Source organism: Anabrus simplex, chromosome 2, assembly GCF_040414725.1.
Source record: "Anabrus simplex isolate iqAnaSimp1 chromosome 2, ASM4041472v1, whole genome shotgun sequence".
Classification (NCBI taxonomy): Eukaryota; Metazoa; Arthropoda; class Insecta; order Orthoptera; family Tettigoniidae; genus Anabrus; species Anabrus simplex.
Window position 1 is genome coordinate 690713013 of NC_090266.1, and position 19784 is coordinate 690732796.

A 19784-nucleotide genomic window follows, 5' to 3' on the forward strand; every position below is an offset into this window, starting at 1 on the left:
TGTTTTTTACACTTTTCAGTGCACTATTATTATGTTACAAGCCCCACCAGAATTAGTTCTGATGTTTGTTCAATCGTGTTTTTTTCACATCTTTTAATACTCTCTTCTCATAGAATTTTCACTGTACCTGCAGATATACGACGTAAGATCCTCTTATGTAAAAAAAAAATCTTATCTATGTTTCCATATTCCTGTTGGATAGTTTTTATTCGTGTATTCAGTAGTATGTTTTCTTGCTTAACACATTCTTTTCCCTTGTCCCCTGCAGAAGCGTCTTATCGTGGTTTTACTGTATACTTATCTGTCCAGCCACCTGTCGTCAAGGCAATACTGCCTTCCCGCAGTGTTGAGAGTACCTATTTCAGGCAAGTCCTCCAAATGTGCTTCTTGCACCATGTGTGGCAGTGCCCTTGACACTGTTGTGGGATGGGAGAGTGATTCTTCTGCACTGACAGGCCTGGATAAGGTGCTAACATTTATTACTGCCTGTATGAGATTTATTAACCCCTTCCTTTGAGTGCTTTCAAATGCCTGTAAGTCTAGCATGCAGAATTCAATAGGATCCCTCTTAATAGTTTCTTTGACCTCAGCTGCAATTGCAGAACACCTGTAGCATGCAGGAAGACAGATAATTATTGCACAAATTGCAAAATGTAACCTTTACTGAAAACTTCATGAAATACCATCTTGCATTGTTCTGCTACTGCTGCTATGAAGATTTGTACATTGGTGCTTCACCTAGTGTTTTATATCATTTGTGGCACTCTATGAATACATGTGTGAGCATATGCCACATTGCACGAATCCAACATGCAGTCTGTGTGTCTGTCGCAAACAAGCTCCATATACCATACTTTGCTCACTTATTAGTGTTTTTCTTCAGCAAGTATGCTCTAGCTTTTATCTTTTCCACAACAGATTTCTTGCTTTCTTCAACTGTGTACATCCCAAACATCACAAGAAGGTCACGAGATGGACTGACAGGAATCGACAGAAGTGACCATCGACCAGCCTAGCAACGACATTGTGCAATGTGCACACTTTTGAACTTTGCCGTTTTCATGCAGCCACAGATAACATTTGTGTAGCGGGATCCCTATCCTTCTAGAGTGAAGGGACACAACTCTGTCACAGCGGATCGGGAATAGCTGAGTGTTCAAACACTGCAATGAAGCAGTAAGCGACTTCCGTACCTCAGACTTTAACCAGCTCAACATCATGCCGGTCCTGGGCACACACCTTTTCAGTGGTAGCAGACAGCACTCCCAGATGGCAATGATCATATTTCAGGAACTATTTGCACTAGGACCCTGCAACAAAAGCCACTGTGATTCTTCTGACTGTCTGTACTTTTATTTTCCTCATGTTAATAGGCATCATTCCATTTAAAGAAACATAAACATAGTGCTCAAAGACCACTTTCCAGACATTGTTGGAATTGCTGTATGGGTTATATTTATGAGCCCATGTACGTACTTCCATTCTGTGCAAACAGAATATGCAGTTGCACATATCATTTCAGAAATATTTACAGTGGTAGTTTTAGGTGTTATGCCCTGTATAGGCTATGTAACTGATTACTATATATTGGGTTAATTAGAAAGTTTTTCTTAGGTGCAACAGAAACAAGTTTTATGAATTTAAGAAAACTCTATTATTCAGTGTGTCCTCCATTTTCTTCATGACTTTTGCCCATCTTCCCAGAAAAATTGATGTTAAAATTCTGTCCATGTAGAACTGGACTCTGAGACCTACTAGCTGCATACACAAAGCAACACCAGATGCTATGTTATTTGCAGCATATATGAGGAACTTCTTTATCCCTGTCATTCAGCCTCAATATTTCTGGACTGTTCGCCCATTTACAGCTTGAATTAACTTTGAATTCCTGTCAATACTTGTATTCAGGGCCACAAAACAATGAAGAATGAATGAATGAATGAAAACAATGAACAATTGTGAAGATGCCAGCTGCATTTATTGAGATACCATCTATATAATACCTGTTGTCATCATCATCATCATCATCATCATCATCACTGCATTGACCTTTATGAGTTAAAGTTGGCAGATTCATTCCCAGGTCAGTCCGGCAGTATTTGAAGGTGCTGAAATATGCCAACCTCTTGCTGGTAAATTTACAGGCACATAAAAGAAGTTTGATTGGACAATATTCCGGTATGTTGGCGTCTCCAAAAATCATAAAAGTAGTTAGTGGAACATGAAACCAATAACATCATTATTTTAAAAGTAAAAACTTACCTCATTGTTGCAGTTGGTTAAGTGTTTTCTTTCTATTCCCTATATAACTGGGCCGATTCATGCCAAGGTCTGTTGCAATTGAGAGAATTTGATTGAAACAGGCCCATGATGTTGGTTTCCGGCATGCTATTGAACTCCTTTGAGGCATAATTCTCACACCTCAGCATCAGTTAAGGCCAGTCAAGAACAGAGTTTAAGCAAACAAACACTACATCATCATCTTCATCATCATCATCATCATCATCATCATCATCATCATCTATAGAGAAAGACACCATCGAAACTTGTCTTCTCTGTCTTCTTCTATTGCATAATACAATTCTCTAGAATAGCTACAATTACAGAATTTTTTTTTCCGTTTTCTTCATACAGGACTGGAGAGGAAGCAAGAAATGCCATGCCCTATTTCTGGAGAGTACACAGGTTTTCTTCCTGATGCTCCTGGTCTGTGTGCAAGACTTTCTTCAGACTGCAGGTCACCTGAAATTATGTACTACACAGTATCTGACTGTACTCAGGCTGAAGTTTATGAAGGTAAATAATAAGTAAAATCATGATTTTTGTGATCTCTATATATTTTGGGGAATACATATTTAGTTTCTTTAGTCATTGTTTTACATTAGTTAGGCAAAATGTAATATCAGTGAATACAAAACTGATACGTAAAAAGTGTATACATACCAAATATATTGATTTAGGTATTTCATCAAAGATTGTATATTACCAATACAATATTACATGTGCTCAGAAACTCCTAAGTATATTTGCATTTAACATATTGTATGTAAAGGGTACCTTATTGATGTCTGAGGAGGAAAGAGAGACCTTCCATTTCTAAGCATGAACATGTGATCATAACCATAAAATAAGTTCATTTTTCATGACTTTTAAATTGAATACCACCCAGAATAACAGTGTACAATCCTTGTGATCTACTTTACAGGAGGTTGTATAAATAACATAATTCAGTATATATTCACAAATAAGTGTGAAAATTAATTTCAGGCTGTTTAATTACTACTGTTGTAGCAATACAGGAAGTTGGCATGTTGGAATACCTACAATCAATACTCTTCAAAATGATAAGAGTGTTGTATATCCACACACATTTACATCTACAAGAATCTCAGTACTGGATCGGTACACCTAAATCATGTAAAAGTTTCAAACAAATTTATTTAAAAAACCTCCATTACAATACTTTTTTAAGTTTAAGATACAAATATTACATATATGTTAAAATGGGACATGTGTTGCTTAGGCTTTGAAAGCATCTTCAGCCATACTTAATCTAAAGCTAAGTCAGGGCCCTGAACTGGGTTCCTCATTAAAGTATAATACATACTTTAATATAAGATAAAACAGTCATAAAATCTAGTCTATGGAGAAAGCGATGCTTAAATGCAACTAAAATTCAATAATGAACTTGTCATAGTATTATATATACAAGGAATGAATACTAGTGTTTGTCTAAAAAGGTACAAGTTGGTTCTTTGTAGAATGAGACATAGTCATAATGATCTGACATACATTTGGATTGTATAGATTATTTGATATTAATGAAGCGTGGATTAATTAAAATATCAAAAAATAAATCTTTGAACATTGTTGATTGAGAATCAGGTACGTAGAATAACAATAGAGTTGTTAACTCCAAGTGGTTGCATGATAAGGTCAAAAAGCGCTTGAAGCATCAGTATAGAGGTGTTGTGTCTCCTTCTGGAATAATCTTTGTAACAGATTGTAGTCATGAGCTGTTTAGCGTAGATTCAATAAATAGGGCGTTCAATAAAGCCTTAGATGTGGAAGAATTCACAATGTAGCGCGTGTTGAAAACTGAAATCTGTAAGAAAATAAATGTAAGTTTAGAAACATAGAGAACATTCTGTTAATGAGTGGAAGTTTAACAACACTTACCCCTAGTGTTGACAGAGAGGTGACTAGCCTTGTTGGTTGTTTGAGACGATCTGGCAGTTGTTATTCTACTGCTACGTGTATTGTAGGGGTGTGTCTGTGAAGGCAGAGAATGAGTCAGGAGAGGGAGGTAGGCGGAGCATTGAGGACATTAGGAGTAGGCGGAGGGGGTGTGGCGTGAATCGGTGACTTGGGAGTGGCTACTATTGCGTTAGGGAAATTGCTGACGTGTTTATAATGAAATATTTTCATGAAATTATTTGTATTTATGTTGAAGGCTGTGAGTAATTTAGGGATTTGTTCAATTAATGGGCTATTTGTGTCAAGAACATCGTCTAGATTAGCATTAATGTTATAATGCTGGTCCAAAAAAATGTAAGCGTTTTCAAACTCAGTCATCAGTTTACTCTTGTTGACGTGTTTTATAATATGAAGGTCTTGTTCAATCGTGGTAAAGTTATGGCCGGTATCCTTCATATGATTGCTCATAGTGGAATATTTTCTATGTTTTGAAGAATTGTAATGTTCCAAATATCTAATGTCCTCAATGCTCCACCTACCTCCCTCTCCTGACTCATTCTCCGCCTTCACAGACACACCCCTACAATACACGTAGCAGTAGAATAACAACTGCCAGATCGTCTCAAACAACCAACAAGGCTAGTCACCTCTCTGTCAACACCAGGGGTAAGCGTTGTTAAACTTCCACTTATTAATAGAATGTTCTCTATGTTTCTAAACTTACATTTATTTTCTTACACATTTCAGTTTTCAACACGCACTACATTGCAAATTCTTCCACATCTAAGGCTTTATTGAACACCCTATTTATTGAAATGAATCTACACTAAACAGCTCACGACTACAATCTATTACAAAGATTATTCTAGAAGGAGACACAACACCTCTATACTGATGCTTCAAGCGCCCTTTGACCTTATCACGCAACCACTTGGAGTTAACAACTCTATTGTTATTCTACATACCTGATTCTCAATCAACAACGTTCAAAGGTTTATTTTTTGATATTTTAATTAATCCACGCTTCATTAACTTCAAATAATCTGTACAATCCAAATGTATGTCAGATCATTATGACTATGTCTCGTTCTACAAATAATCAACTTGTACTTTTTTAGACATACACTAGTATTCATTCCTTGTATATATAATACTATGACAAGTTCATTATTGAATTTTAGTTGCATTTAATCATTGCTTTCTCCATAAACTAGATTTTATGACTGTTTTATCTTGTATTAAAGCATGTATTATACTTTAATGAGGAACCCAGTTCAGGGCCCTGACTTAGCTTTAGATTAAGTATGGCTGAAGATGCTTACAAAGCCTAAGCGAAACATGTCCCATTTTAACATATATGTAATATTTTGTATCTTAAACTTAAAGATTGTAAAGTATTGGAATGGTGGTTTTTTAATAAATTTGTTTGAAACTTTTACATTCTGTACTCCAATACGGCTATCATAATGAGACTCATAACATGTAACACCTAAATCATTCAAACAAAATATCAATATCTCCAAATATAAAATACATTTAATACAATGTAAATTACATTAAATGTTTATATTTTTCTTAATATAAAGTACCATTCTACAGTACATGGATGTGCAATGTTTATGCACTTCCTTTATTCAGAGGCTTTCTTTCTGCTACCTTTATACTCTTTAGTGTTTTATATTCCTCCCCACTGTGCCTCAGAATTTTGTCTTATATATCGAGGGCTTTGAAAAGGAAGCAGCAATCCAGAAAGGAGTAGGCAAGGCTGCAGTTTGTCCCCCTACCTTTTCAATGTTTACATAGAACAGACAGTAAAGGAAATCAAAGGGGAATTTGGAAAGGGAATCACAATCCAAGGAGAGGAAATCAAAACCTTGAGATTTGCCGATGATATTGTTATTTTATCTGAGACTGCAGAAGATCTCGAGAAGCTGCTGAATGGTATGGACGAAGTTTTGGGTAAGGAGTACAAGAAAAAAATATGTCCAAAACAAAAGTAATGGAGTGCAGTCGAACGAAGGCAGGTGATGCAGGAAATATTAAATTAGGAAATGAAGTATTAAAGGAAGTAGATGAATATTGTTACTTGGGTACTAAAATAACTAAGGATGGCAGAAGTAAGGAGGACATAAAATGCAGATTAGCACAAGCAAGGAAGAGCTTTCTTAAGAAAAGAAATTTGCTCACTTCAAACATTGGTATAAGAATTAGAAAGATGTTTTTGAAGACTTTTGTGTGGAGCGTGGCATAGTATGGAAGTGAAACATGGACGATAACTAGCTCAGAAAGAAAGAGAATAGAAACTTTTGAAATGTGGTGTTATAGAAGAATGCTGAAGGTGAGATGGATAGATCGAATCACAAATGGAGAGATACTGAATCGAATTGGTGAGAGGAGATCGATTTGGCAAAATTTGACGAGAAGAAGAGATAGAATGATAGGACACATCTTAAGACACCCAGGACTTGTTCAGTTGGTTTTTGAAGGAAGTGTAGGTGGTAAGAACGGTAGGGGTAGACCAATGTATGAATATGACAAGCAGATTAGAGGAGATGTAGGATGCAGTAGTTACATAAAAATGAAAAGGTTAGCAGAGGATAGGGTGGCATGGATAGCTGCATCAAACCAGTCTATGGACTGATGACTCAAACAACAACAACAACATCCTCCAAGTTCTGCATATTTAGAGTTTAATGTTTTCCTTTATTTAAATGATTTACTAAACTCCACAGTTGACTGCCGTTTTCTTGATCATATGCAACATTATTTGAGGGGCTGCCATTTTCAGAACTTCATATCCTACATATTTACTATTTCTGTATTCTGCCACCATAGCACCAACAGGGATGTGATATGGAACATGTTTCTTCCTCTAACTTAGATTCATAAAAAAATGTATTATGGAACATTATTTTGGGGAAGTTTACAATTGTTATTTCAAGATTTAGTGGAGGCTGATTGTATGAACATTAAAATACGAACTTATGAGGAAACTTTTTTTAAAACTTATAACTCTTGTTCTATCTTCAGAGTAATCAAGAATGAGAAATCTTGTAAACTTTATAGACCACTTCAGTATGATAAACAGATACTAGAAGAATATCACCAGATGATCAAATGACCCCTTGTGCCATATTTCACACACTTGAGAACAATAACACTTGCCTTGCAAAATAATATATTTTTCCTTCGGTAAAAGGTATAATATGTGTTCTTACCTAACTTAGGTGTGCTGAGTTCAAAGCTGCTATCTGTTTTTCGGTATCATGTAAGTATTTTTCACAGTAGCTGCATCATTTCTTTTAATGCCATGATTGTCATCACATTTCACACAATTTTGACACCCCTTAAAGATCTGCAAAGAAATTGTTTAATATGTGACCATAAACGACTTGCCAATAAAATAAGCTTTCTTCTGAGGTCTGACTTGCTGTGAGTAATTTTAACACACTGAATTCACTACCAGAGTCCGGTTTACTTACAGTATACAAAATTAATGTTATGAAAGCTAGTTTTTCTCTAATAAAGTGCAATGTAAAGTAGGAGAAAAACCTTGTACAACAAAATAAGAATGCCTTATTACCTTTACAAAGCACCACTTGAAGAAAACGTATTTTTCTTTGCCTGGAAGGAGGGTTATGTTAACTGATGTTTATAACCGTGTTGTGTAGTTTCCCTTTTCAAGCACCAGCAGTAGTCAGTCAACATTGCTATGTTCCACTATCCCTAGGATCTTCTTTCCATTTTCTTTATTTGTTGGTGGAAAATTTCACCCTGCTCATCTCTTAGGCTTCCAAATTGGCAGAGAAGTAGTCCAGATGATTGCTCAAGAAATGGAGTTTTAAACTCATGTTGCAGCTGAGAGCTTGAAATTGTTTCAACATATTTTTCACAATTGTTTTATAGTTCACGTCTTTTACGTTTCCCAAAAAATAATCGATTACTTCTCTGAAAGCACACCATGCCTGATGTTCAGTTCATAGTTCCCAAAAATGCAGTGTCCTTCATTAGGAGACTAAAGTGTGGTCCATTGAATACTTCCTCTTTTATCTTCTGACAAGAATGGAAATCTTTGGTTTAAATACTTACATTTAAATACTTTTGTCCAGTACTTTTACAAATTGCTTAATGATCCCACATTTCATAAGCAAAGGGAGAAGTAGTATTTTTTTAGGATCAACCAGACAAACATGAATTACATTTTCTCTCCAGGAGTTAAACTTTCCTTCTCAGGCCACACTTTCATTGCTGAATGTTTAACTCTACTTCTGCTATCCCAATGACTGTGTGGATATACAAAGTAATATCCGCATCCGCTCCGCATCCGCACTTCCTTCATCCGCACGCGCATCCGCTAATGGTTATCTGCATCCGCAAAATGCATATCTGTGGATATTGTAAATATTTAACTGCAATATATTACACCCAAGATATTGAAACGGATAGATCTGTTAACATAATACAATAGGCCTGACACCTGGCACCAGAACCCGTATAGTCACAGGTTCATGAGGGACTTCCTCTTGCAAAAACTACCGACATATTGACCTTTGTTCATTACTTCCATTGATTGAGGACAGGGGCCAGCTAGGTTGAGGTCAGATTTTCGGCTTTATGTTCTCAAGGCTCTTTATGTATCACTAATCTCCCAAACCAGTGTCAAGTGTCGCCTAACCACAAGCAAAAATAAGAGTATACCTTGGTGAAAATTAATAAACATCATTATTTAGAAATTATCAGCAAAATTACCTGCACTGACATACAGTTTGTATCTGCAAGGACTTTAAATTCATGGATATCCACTGATATCCACATCCATGCATGGCTCTACCAATGACACAAAAACAATGAAATTTTGCATAACCTGCTTGTTGGCCTAGCAAGACAGTAGTTTAGGTCTCCACACAATAGCCACTGATGTTTCTGGTAGTTAATTTTTTCTAGAATCAACTGAAATTTTTTGTAAGTTCCTTTGAGGAAAAAGAAATACCCAATGTGAATCGAAGGAAATTTGCTTATATTATGTAGTAACACTGCTTTCAGGCTTCTCTTCGATGCACTGATGAATAAACACCAGTCATTACTATTAAAATTTTCACCACCAAACTCAAGAATTAAATCTGATATGTCACAGCAATAAACTGTTTTTCCATTTTGAAGAAACTTAACAGATTTCTTCCTCTCAGTTCCTGTACCAACTTGAGACCACTCCTGGTGCCAGCATTTTTTTGATTCCACAATCTCACTCTTTTCCTTGGTAAAATCTAAGTCCCACATGAAATCATTGAGCTCTGCCTGAGTAAAAACCTGTGGTTTGTCTTCTGAAGTGAAGTGAGGAGACATCCTCATCCACTTCAAAACGTTCTGTGGACTCAGATGAATTTGATTGCTCCACATCCTCCAGTTGCTTTGGTAACTCAAGCCTAATAGCAGATCCTAAGCCTTTGGGATATTTTATTTTTGATTTATTAACTTTGTGTACTTCAATTCATTGCACAGACAGAAGTAGCAATCATCATAATAATTTTTTGGTTCACGCCAAATTATGGGAATTCCAAACGGCATAGAATTCTGTTTTCCACTAAACCACTGTCTTCGTCTTTCAGAACACGTTTTACATATAGTATGCAGTGCCCACTTTTTCTCTTGATCTCTAAGCTTTACTTTGAAGTATGCATGGTACACTTCCTAAATTAAGGGTGTAATGTTATGTATCTGCCTCCATAACAAGTATGAACCACATAGATAACAGAAATTGTTAGGGTTGTTTGCATACTGCCTTTTTGGTGCTGTAGGGATTGTAGCTACATTATTTTAACATATCACAACACTAAGGAACATTTTAAAACCATTGAATATTACACTCCAACAACAACGAGAAAAGGAAAAGAAAGCCAACTGAAGACTATGGTGGTGCTATGCTTATCTAAGGGCTATGTTTACGTTAACATATCTTTTCTTTCCTCAGATGTTTTTTATGAGCTACCGGTATCTTCTCTTCAGTGCTTTCAATGCTGGCAGATTAATTACTTCCCTTTATCATGCAGGTCTTGTGTTGTGAAATCAATCAACTCTCCAACAATTTTAAACACATGGCTGGCCAAAGGGTGAAAAAGGTGTTTAGTTTTGCAAAAATATTCTGCACAAGTGTGCAATGGGTAGTATACAGCAAACTTACAAATTCAGCGGCACAAAAGCTAGTCATTTTATTGTAACCTATAAAATAAAAGTTACATATATTTGATTAAACTAATTTCGGTCTTGCTAGAGACCAACATCAGTCAAAATCATTTAAGTTTAGGCAAGACATGAATTACACCTTGATAACATTTATGATGTAAGCGTGTGTTGTTGATATTTGATGCAAGACGAGTAAAGATTTGGATGTTAAACACTCATCAAGATCACGTGTCTCGTGTAAGTTCTCAAAGTTTTCTTCCAAATTTGAAGAATGCACTTCACAAAAGGCACAAGACCAGTTGAGTTCAGTCCAGCTGAAGTAAGTGTGAACAGAATAATGTTGTCGGGAAAGTGTTGAGATGTTCATTTGTTTCCTATATGGATCATTAAAAAGTTGAAAGAGCAAAAGCAAAGAAATAGAATAGAGCTGAATTGTAGATGGGAGGAGGAAGAGAAGGGGGGTATAGTGAAGCCTAAGATGGAGATGAGGAATGTGGAACGGTGGGTGATTGCTGAAGGGAATTTGGAAAAAGGGGGTTTAGAGTGCTTAATTTCTTTTTATTGAAAATAGGAATTAATAGATCAAATAAAGGGTTTGGTTTTTCTGATATCCCATTAAGGTTGAAATTGAGGTTAAAGAATTGATCCAGGTGGATGAAACAAATTTCAAAGATATTGAGCAGAGAGCCCTTATTAACCATTTTGAAGATTTGTAGATCTTGATCAATATTCTTGAATTTATGGTTTGAGTCCCTCATGTTTTCCCATAGCTGAAAATCTATTATATTTACATGAATTTACATGTTCCAAGTACCTCATGTCAAAGTTTCTACCTGTTTGGCCAATATAGGTGGATGGACAGCTACTACATTTAAGCATATAAACACCTCATTTATAGAATTTATTATTGTTATTAATTGAGTTAGTGTTGTGTACAATTGATGCATTATTACTGTCTGTTTTAAAATATATTTTTATATAATGTTTTTTGCAAATGTTGGAAATCTGGTGTATCTGTGGATTATTAAAAGTGAAAGTGGAAAATAAGGTTATGTTAGTTTTTTCTTCTTTAGTGAGGGTAGTGGATAATCGATGTCTGACTTTATTTATTATTCCTTCAACGAAATGTTTATTATATCCATTGGCCTTGGTTATGTTTCTGATGGTTAAATCATGTATCAGATCTTTTTTAAACATTGGGATATTGAATGCATGATGAACCATGCTGTAGTATGCAGCACGTTTGTGGACTTGTGGTTGTATGATGAATGGTGTTTATGTTTTGCGTAGGTTTTCTACAAATTTTGTAGCTAAGGGAATTATGGTGTCTTGAGATTGTTCAATCTAAAAAATTGATTTTATGTTCAGTTTATGATTCTAGAGTGAATTTGATATATGGATCGAGTGTGTTTAAGTTTGAAAGGGTGGTGGTAGCGTCAACTAAGTTCTCATCTATTAAAACTACAGTATCATCTATGTATCTGGCCGAAAATTGAATGTTATTGAAAATGTTACTGTAAAAAATTCTGGTATGTTCTAAATTATGAAGGTAGATTTCAGCTAAAATTCCTGAGGCCGGTGACCCCATCGCTAGACCATTATGTTGGTATATAGTGTTGTTAAAACTAAAATAATTGTTATTTAAAACAAATTTCAAAATAGAAGTAAATTCATGAATTGCAAGTTTACTTAATTTACTGTATTTTGTCAGATTCTGTTGTACAAGGGAACAAATTTCGGATATGGGGATGCTGGGATACATGTTAATGATATCGAATGAATGGATGGAGTGGTTAGGTTTAATTGTAAAGAAGTTGATTTTGTTAGCTAGTTCTTTAGTGTTTCTAATAGATTTGTTGGCTAGAAAATGGTAATTTGTTTTTAGGAATCCCTGAATGAACTGCAATGTTTCATATTAAGTACTGGGACTGTAATTAACTATCGGTCTAACGGGGATGCTCGCTTTATGGATTCTTGGAAGTGCTCTGGCCATGTGTAAGCCAGGATTCATTTTGATGAGAGAATTACATTCATATTCTGTTAATATACAAGATGAATTTTCTTAGAATTTGTGTGAGTTTACATTGGAGTTTGGCGGTGGGATATTTCTTAATTGAGGAAAATGAACTATTAGAAAAGAATTGTTCTATTTTTCTTATATATTCATATTTGTTGATCATGACAGTAGAATTACCTTTATCCTTCTAGTGCTTGTGCTGTTTGGAATAACACACGCGATCGCGAGGCGGCATTTTGACCGCCCATTTTTAGTTGTAATTTTTTTGTTTTACTCAGTTCTTTATGAATGAATAATGGACAATATAGTTAAATAACTTGATATACACATATTTAAATGTTTAAAATAACTTTATTCACACATATTTAAACAAAAAGTTAATAATGAACCCTTACACATAACAATTTCCAAATAGCATAAGTAAAGTTCACCAGTCAGTCACAAAAATTATCTTGAACAGAAAAGATAAATATTTAAAAAGTAAGGAACTAAAATCCATCTCTAATTTGAGAAAGCATCACTGAACACAAACATTTTGAATTTAAATCAGGTACAATGCACTTTATTGGAGTAAGCTAAACTATATCTTTATCATTGTCCTCCAAACCTTCGTCGCAAATGTTACAGGTTACTTGAAGCGACGAATGATTTTTGCAGACATATCTTGTTCATTTGTGGCACATCAGCTGAGTTCTGTTGTTTTTTTAGACCCACAGTAATAGCAAATAGGTCGCCTGTTTGATGAAGTTCCGGCGCTTGCTGGTTGTTGTTCTCTGTACTTTTCCAAGAAAATACACAGTTCTTTAGGAAGGCACCAAAGTTTTGCATGATCTTTCAAATTGTCGGCCATTAGATCCATCACTAAGTTGAAGTTGTATTTTCTCCTTACAGTGGTGTCGTCAGGGTGATTTGCTTGGAATATCTTCAACAAATTTATTCCAGCGACATCAAGTAAGCGAAAGAAAAGCAGCCATCGGCCATCTTTGCGTTCTTCTAGAGGTAGAGCATCTCGCTCATCAAGTCTACTGTGTCCACACCTCCTTTAGTAGAATTATAATCCGTCATTTGCAGAGGGTTCCTGGTTTCTTGGTCAGTCTTGTCAGTATCGTGCATTGTGGACAACAGTAGAACAACCTTCTTTCTTTTAGTGACCACAGAAATCAAGGTTTTTATCATCCTGGCATGGAAATTGATATTTCCAGGAACTAAATGCTTATTTTCTGTCACAAATTCAGGAGGAATCTCCTATGTAGTTATGTTCCGATTTGTACGTTTTATTGGTTCGGTCAATCTTTTCACTACATCGAAAGGTTTGTTGAGATTACATAAGGCCCAGGCTTTTGCTTCCCACAATATATCTCCACATTGTAGGTGTAGAATGTACGGGAGTCACAGAACGCATACATTTTCAGGCCGTATTTTGCAGGCTTTTTGACCATGTATTGTATAAAACCGCAACGACCATGGTATGCTATCAGCATTTCATCCACTGTCACAAATTTGCTAGGATTATGTGAACACTGGCAGTTGGCAACAAATTTAGTAAATAGTTCCCGTATAGGGGCCAGCTTGTCGTAAGCTGAACGTTCAATTCTTGTTTTCACATCATCGAAGCGAAGGCTCCTCAACAGAAATCGAAAAATATTTTCACTGAAATTGGCATGCAGAATTGTTATTCCAGTCCCGTTATCAGTGAAAAGTTCTGACAAATTAGTTCGGTTTCCCCTTTTTACAGCCATCAAAAACAGAGCACCAAAAACAGCTAATATTTCTGATCTTGTAGTGTCTCTGTAGTCCCTCTCCTGACCTTGAGGATGTTTCACTCTTTTCATAGCAATAAAAATATTTGTATATTTGATAATATCATCAATGATGTCCTCACTTATAATTTGAAGAAATCATTCCTGTCTAGTTTTATACTGGCGAGCATGTCCCCTAGGGCCAAGGAAAATTTTTGTTATGTTTTTTGATTTCGTTTTCGAATTTGCTGAAACAGGTTTAATAGGGAACATGCATGATCCGGGGTTTTAATTATAAATATGCTAATCTGATTCAAAATTGCATGCAGAATCCAAAAATGTGATCAGAATGTACAAATAATAACTCCAAATATGATAAAAATCTACGAAAATGTCACGTCACGCAAGTACGCGATCTCATTGGCCTGACGTCATCGTACAGGTTGACTGAATTAGCAGACGAAATAACACATAGTGTGCTGTGAGAAGCAGGATACACTTCGCGTATTTCTACTTTACGTTAGTGTCTAGTATGGTTAAATTCGAGGTCTATACATTAGATAATAATCTGAGTGGTATATTTTAGACTTAAAATGAATCCTGCGCAGACAGTGAGGCAGAAAACTTATAAATGGTGTCGAGTTCCGATGTGCAATAGCACTTCGCATACCATACCAAACAAGTTGTTTATAAACGTTCCAAAGACGCTAAAACTAGGGAGATGGATTTTGGCGAGCTGGATAAATGCTGGTGATATATCGGAAAAGTCTATTTATTTTTTTTTGGAAGATTTTAACGTAAGATGAATTTGTTTGAATTTTCAAATCACTTTTCCATGTCAGCTGTTCTAGTGGTAAAACTTTAAATTTTAATGTATGATGCTTTATTTAAATGCTTCAATTACATCTTGGAATATGAAAGTAATAAACAGTGCATTAAATAATGCTGATTATTAAAGCATTCTCCAAACCTAACCTATGTTTTGGGTGATCCATGTCAAGATAATAAATCAAAGGGGTTATGAACCATTTTGACAGCTCTAATTCTACCAATATATCTTGGCATGGGACAGTTATGTATATCTTTATTGAAGAGCTTAATTGGTAAAGAAATTTAGGCTATATCTAAATACTCTATAATGTAACAAAGAATAGGCGTGTACATCATGAAAGGAAACAACGTGAATTTAACAAATGTATAACTCCACACAAAACCAATGCTTGTCTGTTGGGGTCTTATAAGTTAATAATGCTCAATTATCATAATTATCATATTATTAATGAAATAAATAACATAATTGCACACAGGTGAAAATAGTGATGTAGGTGTTTAAAATATTATCCAACTTAGCCTAAGTTTTAGGTTATACAAGCCAAGTCAATAAACCGAAGGGTAAAAATACCGCGCGAGTTGGCCGTGCGGTTAGGAGCGCGCAGCTGTGAGCTCGCATCCGGGAGAGAGTGGGTTTTGAACCCCACTGCCGGCAGCCCTGAAGATGGTTTTCCGTGGTTTCCCATTTTCACACCAGGCAAATGCTGAGGCTGTACCTAAGGCCACGGCCGCATTGTTCCCATTCCTAGGCCTTTCCTGTCCCATCGTCGCCATAAGACCTATATGTGACGGTGTGACGTAAAGCAAACGGCAAAAAAAAAAAAAAGTCACAGCACCCAAAGACATTCCTGTATTGAGCGACTAAAATGTCACCAGGACACTTTTGTTTCCTGATATGCTCAGCTTGTTAAAAGCCAAATGTAATTAATGTTACTGGCTTCACGCCCCGCTAACTACTTCTACGATTTTCGGAGACGCCGATGTGCAGGAATTTAGTCCTGCAGGAGTTATTTTACGTGCCAGTAAATCTACCGACACGAGGCTGACGTATTTGAGCACCTTCAACTACCACCGGAATGAACCAGGATCGAACCTGCCAAGTTGGGGTCAGAAGGCCAGCACCTCAACAGTCTGAACCACTCAGCCCGACTTGTGAAAACTTGATGAAGTCATATTTATCTTTATCATGTTTAACTTTTTCCCTCCACAGAGATATTTAATTCTCTTTCATGGGCCCCGGAAGTGGGTAGGCCAGTTGTCCCAACCATAAATATATATTTTTTGGGGAATGATAGATTATAGCCCTATAGTACTATGATCTTTCTTTTTTTCCTTCTTTCTTTCTTTCTTAATCAGTTTATCCTTCAGGGCTGGTTTTCTCTCGGACCCAGCGAGGGATTTCACCTCTACCACTTCAAGGGCAGTGTCCTGGAACGTGAGCCTTTGAGTATGGTGATGAAACTGGTGAGGAGGGCCATTACCTCGCCCAGGCGGCCTCACCTGTTATGCTCAACAGGGGCCTTGTTGGAGGATGGGAGGATCGGAAGGGATAGACAAGGAAGAGGGAAGGAAACGGCCGTGGCCTTAGGTGCCTGGAGGAGAAGTAGGAAAATACGAAAAACCACTTCGAGGATGGCTGAGGTGGGATTCGAAACCCTTCTACTCAGTTGACCTCCCGAGGCTGAGTAGACCCCGTTCCAGCCCTCGTACTATTTGTTTTCAACTTTCATGGCAGAGCCGGGAATCGAAACCGGGCTTCCGGGAGTGGCACACATTAACCACTACACCACAGAAGCGGACTAGTACTATAATGCTACCTATATGTTTATGTTTAGTGCTGAAATCCGATTTCTTACTTTACTAATGCTGAAAGCCCGAAAATGTAATGTTATTCTTTAATAGGGGAATCAGTCTAGAAGGAAATGTTGAAAGTGATGTGATATCTATCCAGGTTCGTTGTTATCCTAATACTATGGGTTACAGTACATTGCACGTATATAAAAGACGCCACTTACAAACTTGCTTGTTATCCGCGAATTTCTGCGGCTACAAAAGTCACTATTTTTCAAGAATGATGACATTTACACATGATAGATTGTCTGATTGTGCTGTTTTGAACCTTTCTTCTGTCATTTTGAAGTTATTCGCGATCATGAATAATAAACAATCGGCTTTTAGCAACGGCTGATGCACAACGGCTGGTAGAGCTCCATGCGGTACTGGATCGTGACGTCACAGCGCGCCGCTTACGTCAGAGGCCGTTTCACTCGCCTTGCGGAAAGGCACTATTAAATATTTTTTTAATGGTAGAAAACAAGGCAACATACCACAATGTAATACGTTTACGTACTATTTCATTGGTGTACTTTTCAAAAAAAATATTTTTGAAAATGATGCATGTTCCCAATTACACACAAGGTTTCACCATCATTTGCAATGAAGTAGCGAACACTGTCAATGTCATAGTCGTCCTCTTCATCAGGGCTGTCTACATCCACTTCAGAGTCACTGCTATGCCTGTCTTCTTCAGTTTGTTGTGGCTCAAAATCTATGTCATCTAGATGGTCGATTTTGTTATCTTCTCCATCTTTGCCTACATCCTCTAGATCTTGGAGAATTTGTAGAATGTTGTCAGGTTAGCAGTATCGAGCCCTGAGAGAGAGACATTTATTTATTTATTTATTTATTTATTTATTTATTTATTTATTTATTTATTTATTTATTTATTTATTTATTTATTTATTTATTTATTTATTTTGTGAGGTTGAAATATAAATCCTCATGAAGTACACAATTAGTAATTGCTTAAAGTACTCTAATAAACTTAAAATATGTACCGGTACTCACATTTTTGGTTATTACGTTAGTGGAGCACTCGATCTTCTGTTCCATGCACGCTCGCAAAATGGTTTTGTGGCCGTCCGTGCGGCCGTGCGTGACCAGGACAACTCTGACACTAACTTCCTATGAGCCGCGGCGAGTTGAAGGCCAAATGTGAATGGGATCTAGTGGCAAAATAGCCAACTAGAGAATACTCTTGGTCCCCGCATAGTTTCTCAGATCCGTTTAAATATACCGCGTTTTTTTCCAAATTGGTGGCCAATTTGCTGCCAATGCATGCGCAAGAAGGTTATCTGCCTTAGTTATGATGAGTTTATCATCAGTAATTTTCTTTCTGAGATTGTGAATTTGTTTATGTGTGAAATTATTATCTTTATTAATAAGGTTATTATTAAGATCAATGGGAATATAATTATGTAATGGTTTAAGGAGGTTTCCTAATTTCTTTTTCTCTCCATATTGAACTTTTTCTTGTATACTGAGTAGTAGTTTTTTGATGGCTAATTCAGTTTCTACCGTAGTGGTTATTACTTTGTCAGTTATGTTAGTTTTAGACCAATTCTGTTTTGGACTTCTGCTCAAAAAAGGTTTCAGTATCATCAAATACAACATTAGATAAGTTAGTGATTGGAGGATAGAAATTGGTAAGATTGTCAGTAGTAGATGGATGTTCTGTGTTAGAGTTAGAAGCAGGTTTAGAGTTTTTCAGATTGCATAACTTTTTCTCTAAAGCTTGATGTTTACGGGATAAAATGATTTGCAATTTATATTCAATGTGTGATTGAAAAAGATCCCATTTTGGTTTGAAATAGTAACTTGGTTGATTCAATGCGAGTTTCATAGAGCTTAATATTAACCTGTCAGTGTGGAGTGCCGAGGACTGCTCGTCATGCAGTGAACATTGCGCGGTGGAGTGACGAAATACTGCTCACACGGTACACGCATGTATTCTACTGTGATCTAGCTGGTTACAATTGAAGCTGTTTGTGTTTTAACTCATTTCTCCTTGAAGCGGAAGGTTTGAGCTTTTGAACGATATATCTTGATCCCTATTTTGATAGTGTTTTGCCACCGAAATTCAAGAGATATTTCAAGGAATGTTTATCTCTGCCACCAAAGGCAAGTACTGTTTTTGTCTGCTATCTGGCAACTGCTATGCACACTTCTTGCATTATACCTTCATTTTCTCTCGCGGAAGACCCTGACTGTCAACAGAATCATAAATTTTATCTATTCAGGGCTCTCTTGAGACTGTTTTTTTTTTTTTTCATCCTTTTTCCTTATCACACACTGTCTTGCATTCCGTCGGAAGTAAGTGGAGATGGCTTCTACAAGCAAGTGTGGGTTATCGAGTGGGGAAATAGAGGATGTTTTAGAACAGTTGAGTGGTTCTGACAAAAGTTTGTTTGATTCAGATGGTGATTTGAGCGATGTGGAAGACATCGCTGTACACGAAGTCCTCAGTTCTGAATCGGATACGAATAACAGTGCGCAGAATGGCAATGTACATGTCACGGCTAATAGATTTTGATGGGAAAACATGTCTAAATTATGTGGGTCAAATAGAACCATTTATAGGGAACCCAGGAGCTCAGAATTAAGCAGTTGGGAAATGTGATGGTTACAAGTTTTTTAAGTTCTTTACGGACAAATTAGTGAAAATAATAGCTTGTGAAACATATTCATATGCTGAGCAAAGAATCCGATCTAGGGGCTTATTACCACTTCGTTCCAAAATGCGGAATTGGAAACCAGTCACGATGGACAAGATATACATTTTGATTGCTCTTTATATGCTAATGAGTATAATACAAAAGCCTACGCTACGAAGCTATTTTTCTAAACACTGTTCTGTCTATGCCACTTTTTGGGTCTGTTATTTCAATGCATAGATTTGAATCAGTTATTAATTTTATGTATTTCAACAACAATGAGTCAGTTGATTCATATCAGGGACCCTCCAAACTTTTCAAAATTTA

General features: G+C 36.4%; 1 protein-coding gene across 1 annotated transcript in view; it reads left to right on the forward strand.

Moving 5' to 3' along the window:
* The window catches only part of LOC136864376 (uncharacterized), a 444399-nt gene that overhangs the window by 375684 nt on the left and 48931 nt on the right, over positions 1-19784 (forward strand). The window contains exon 10 of the mRNA XM_067141298.2: positions 2635-2796. Coding sequence (XP_066997399.2) covers positions 2635-2796 — 162 coding nt within the window. The remainder of the gene's footprint in view (positions 1-2634; positions 2797-19784) is intronic.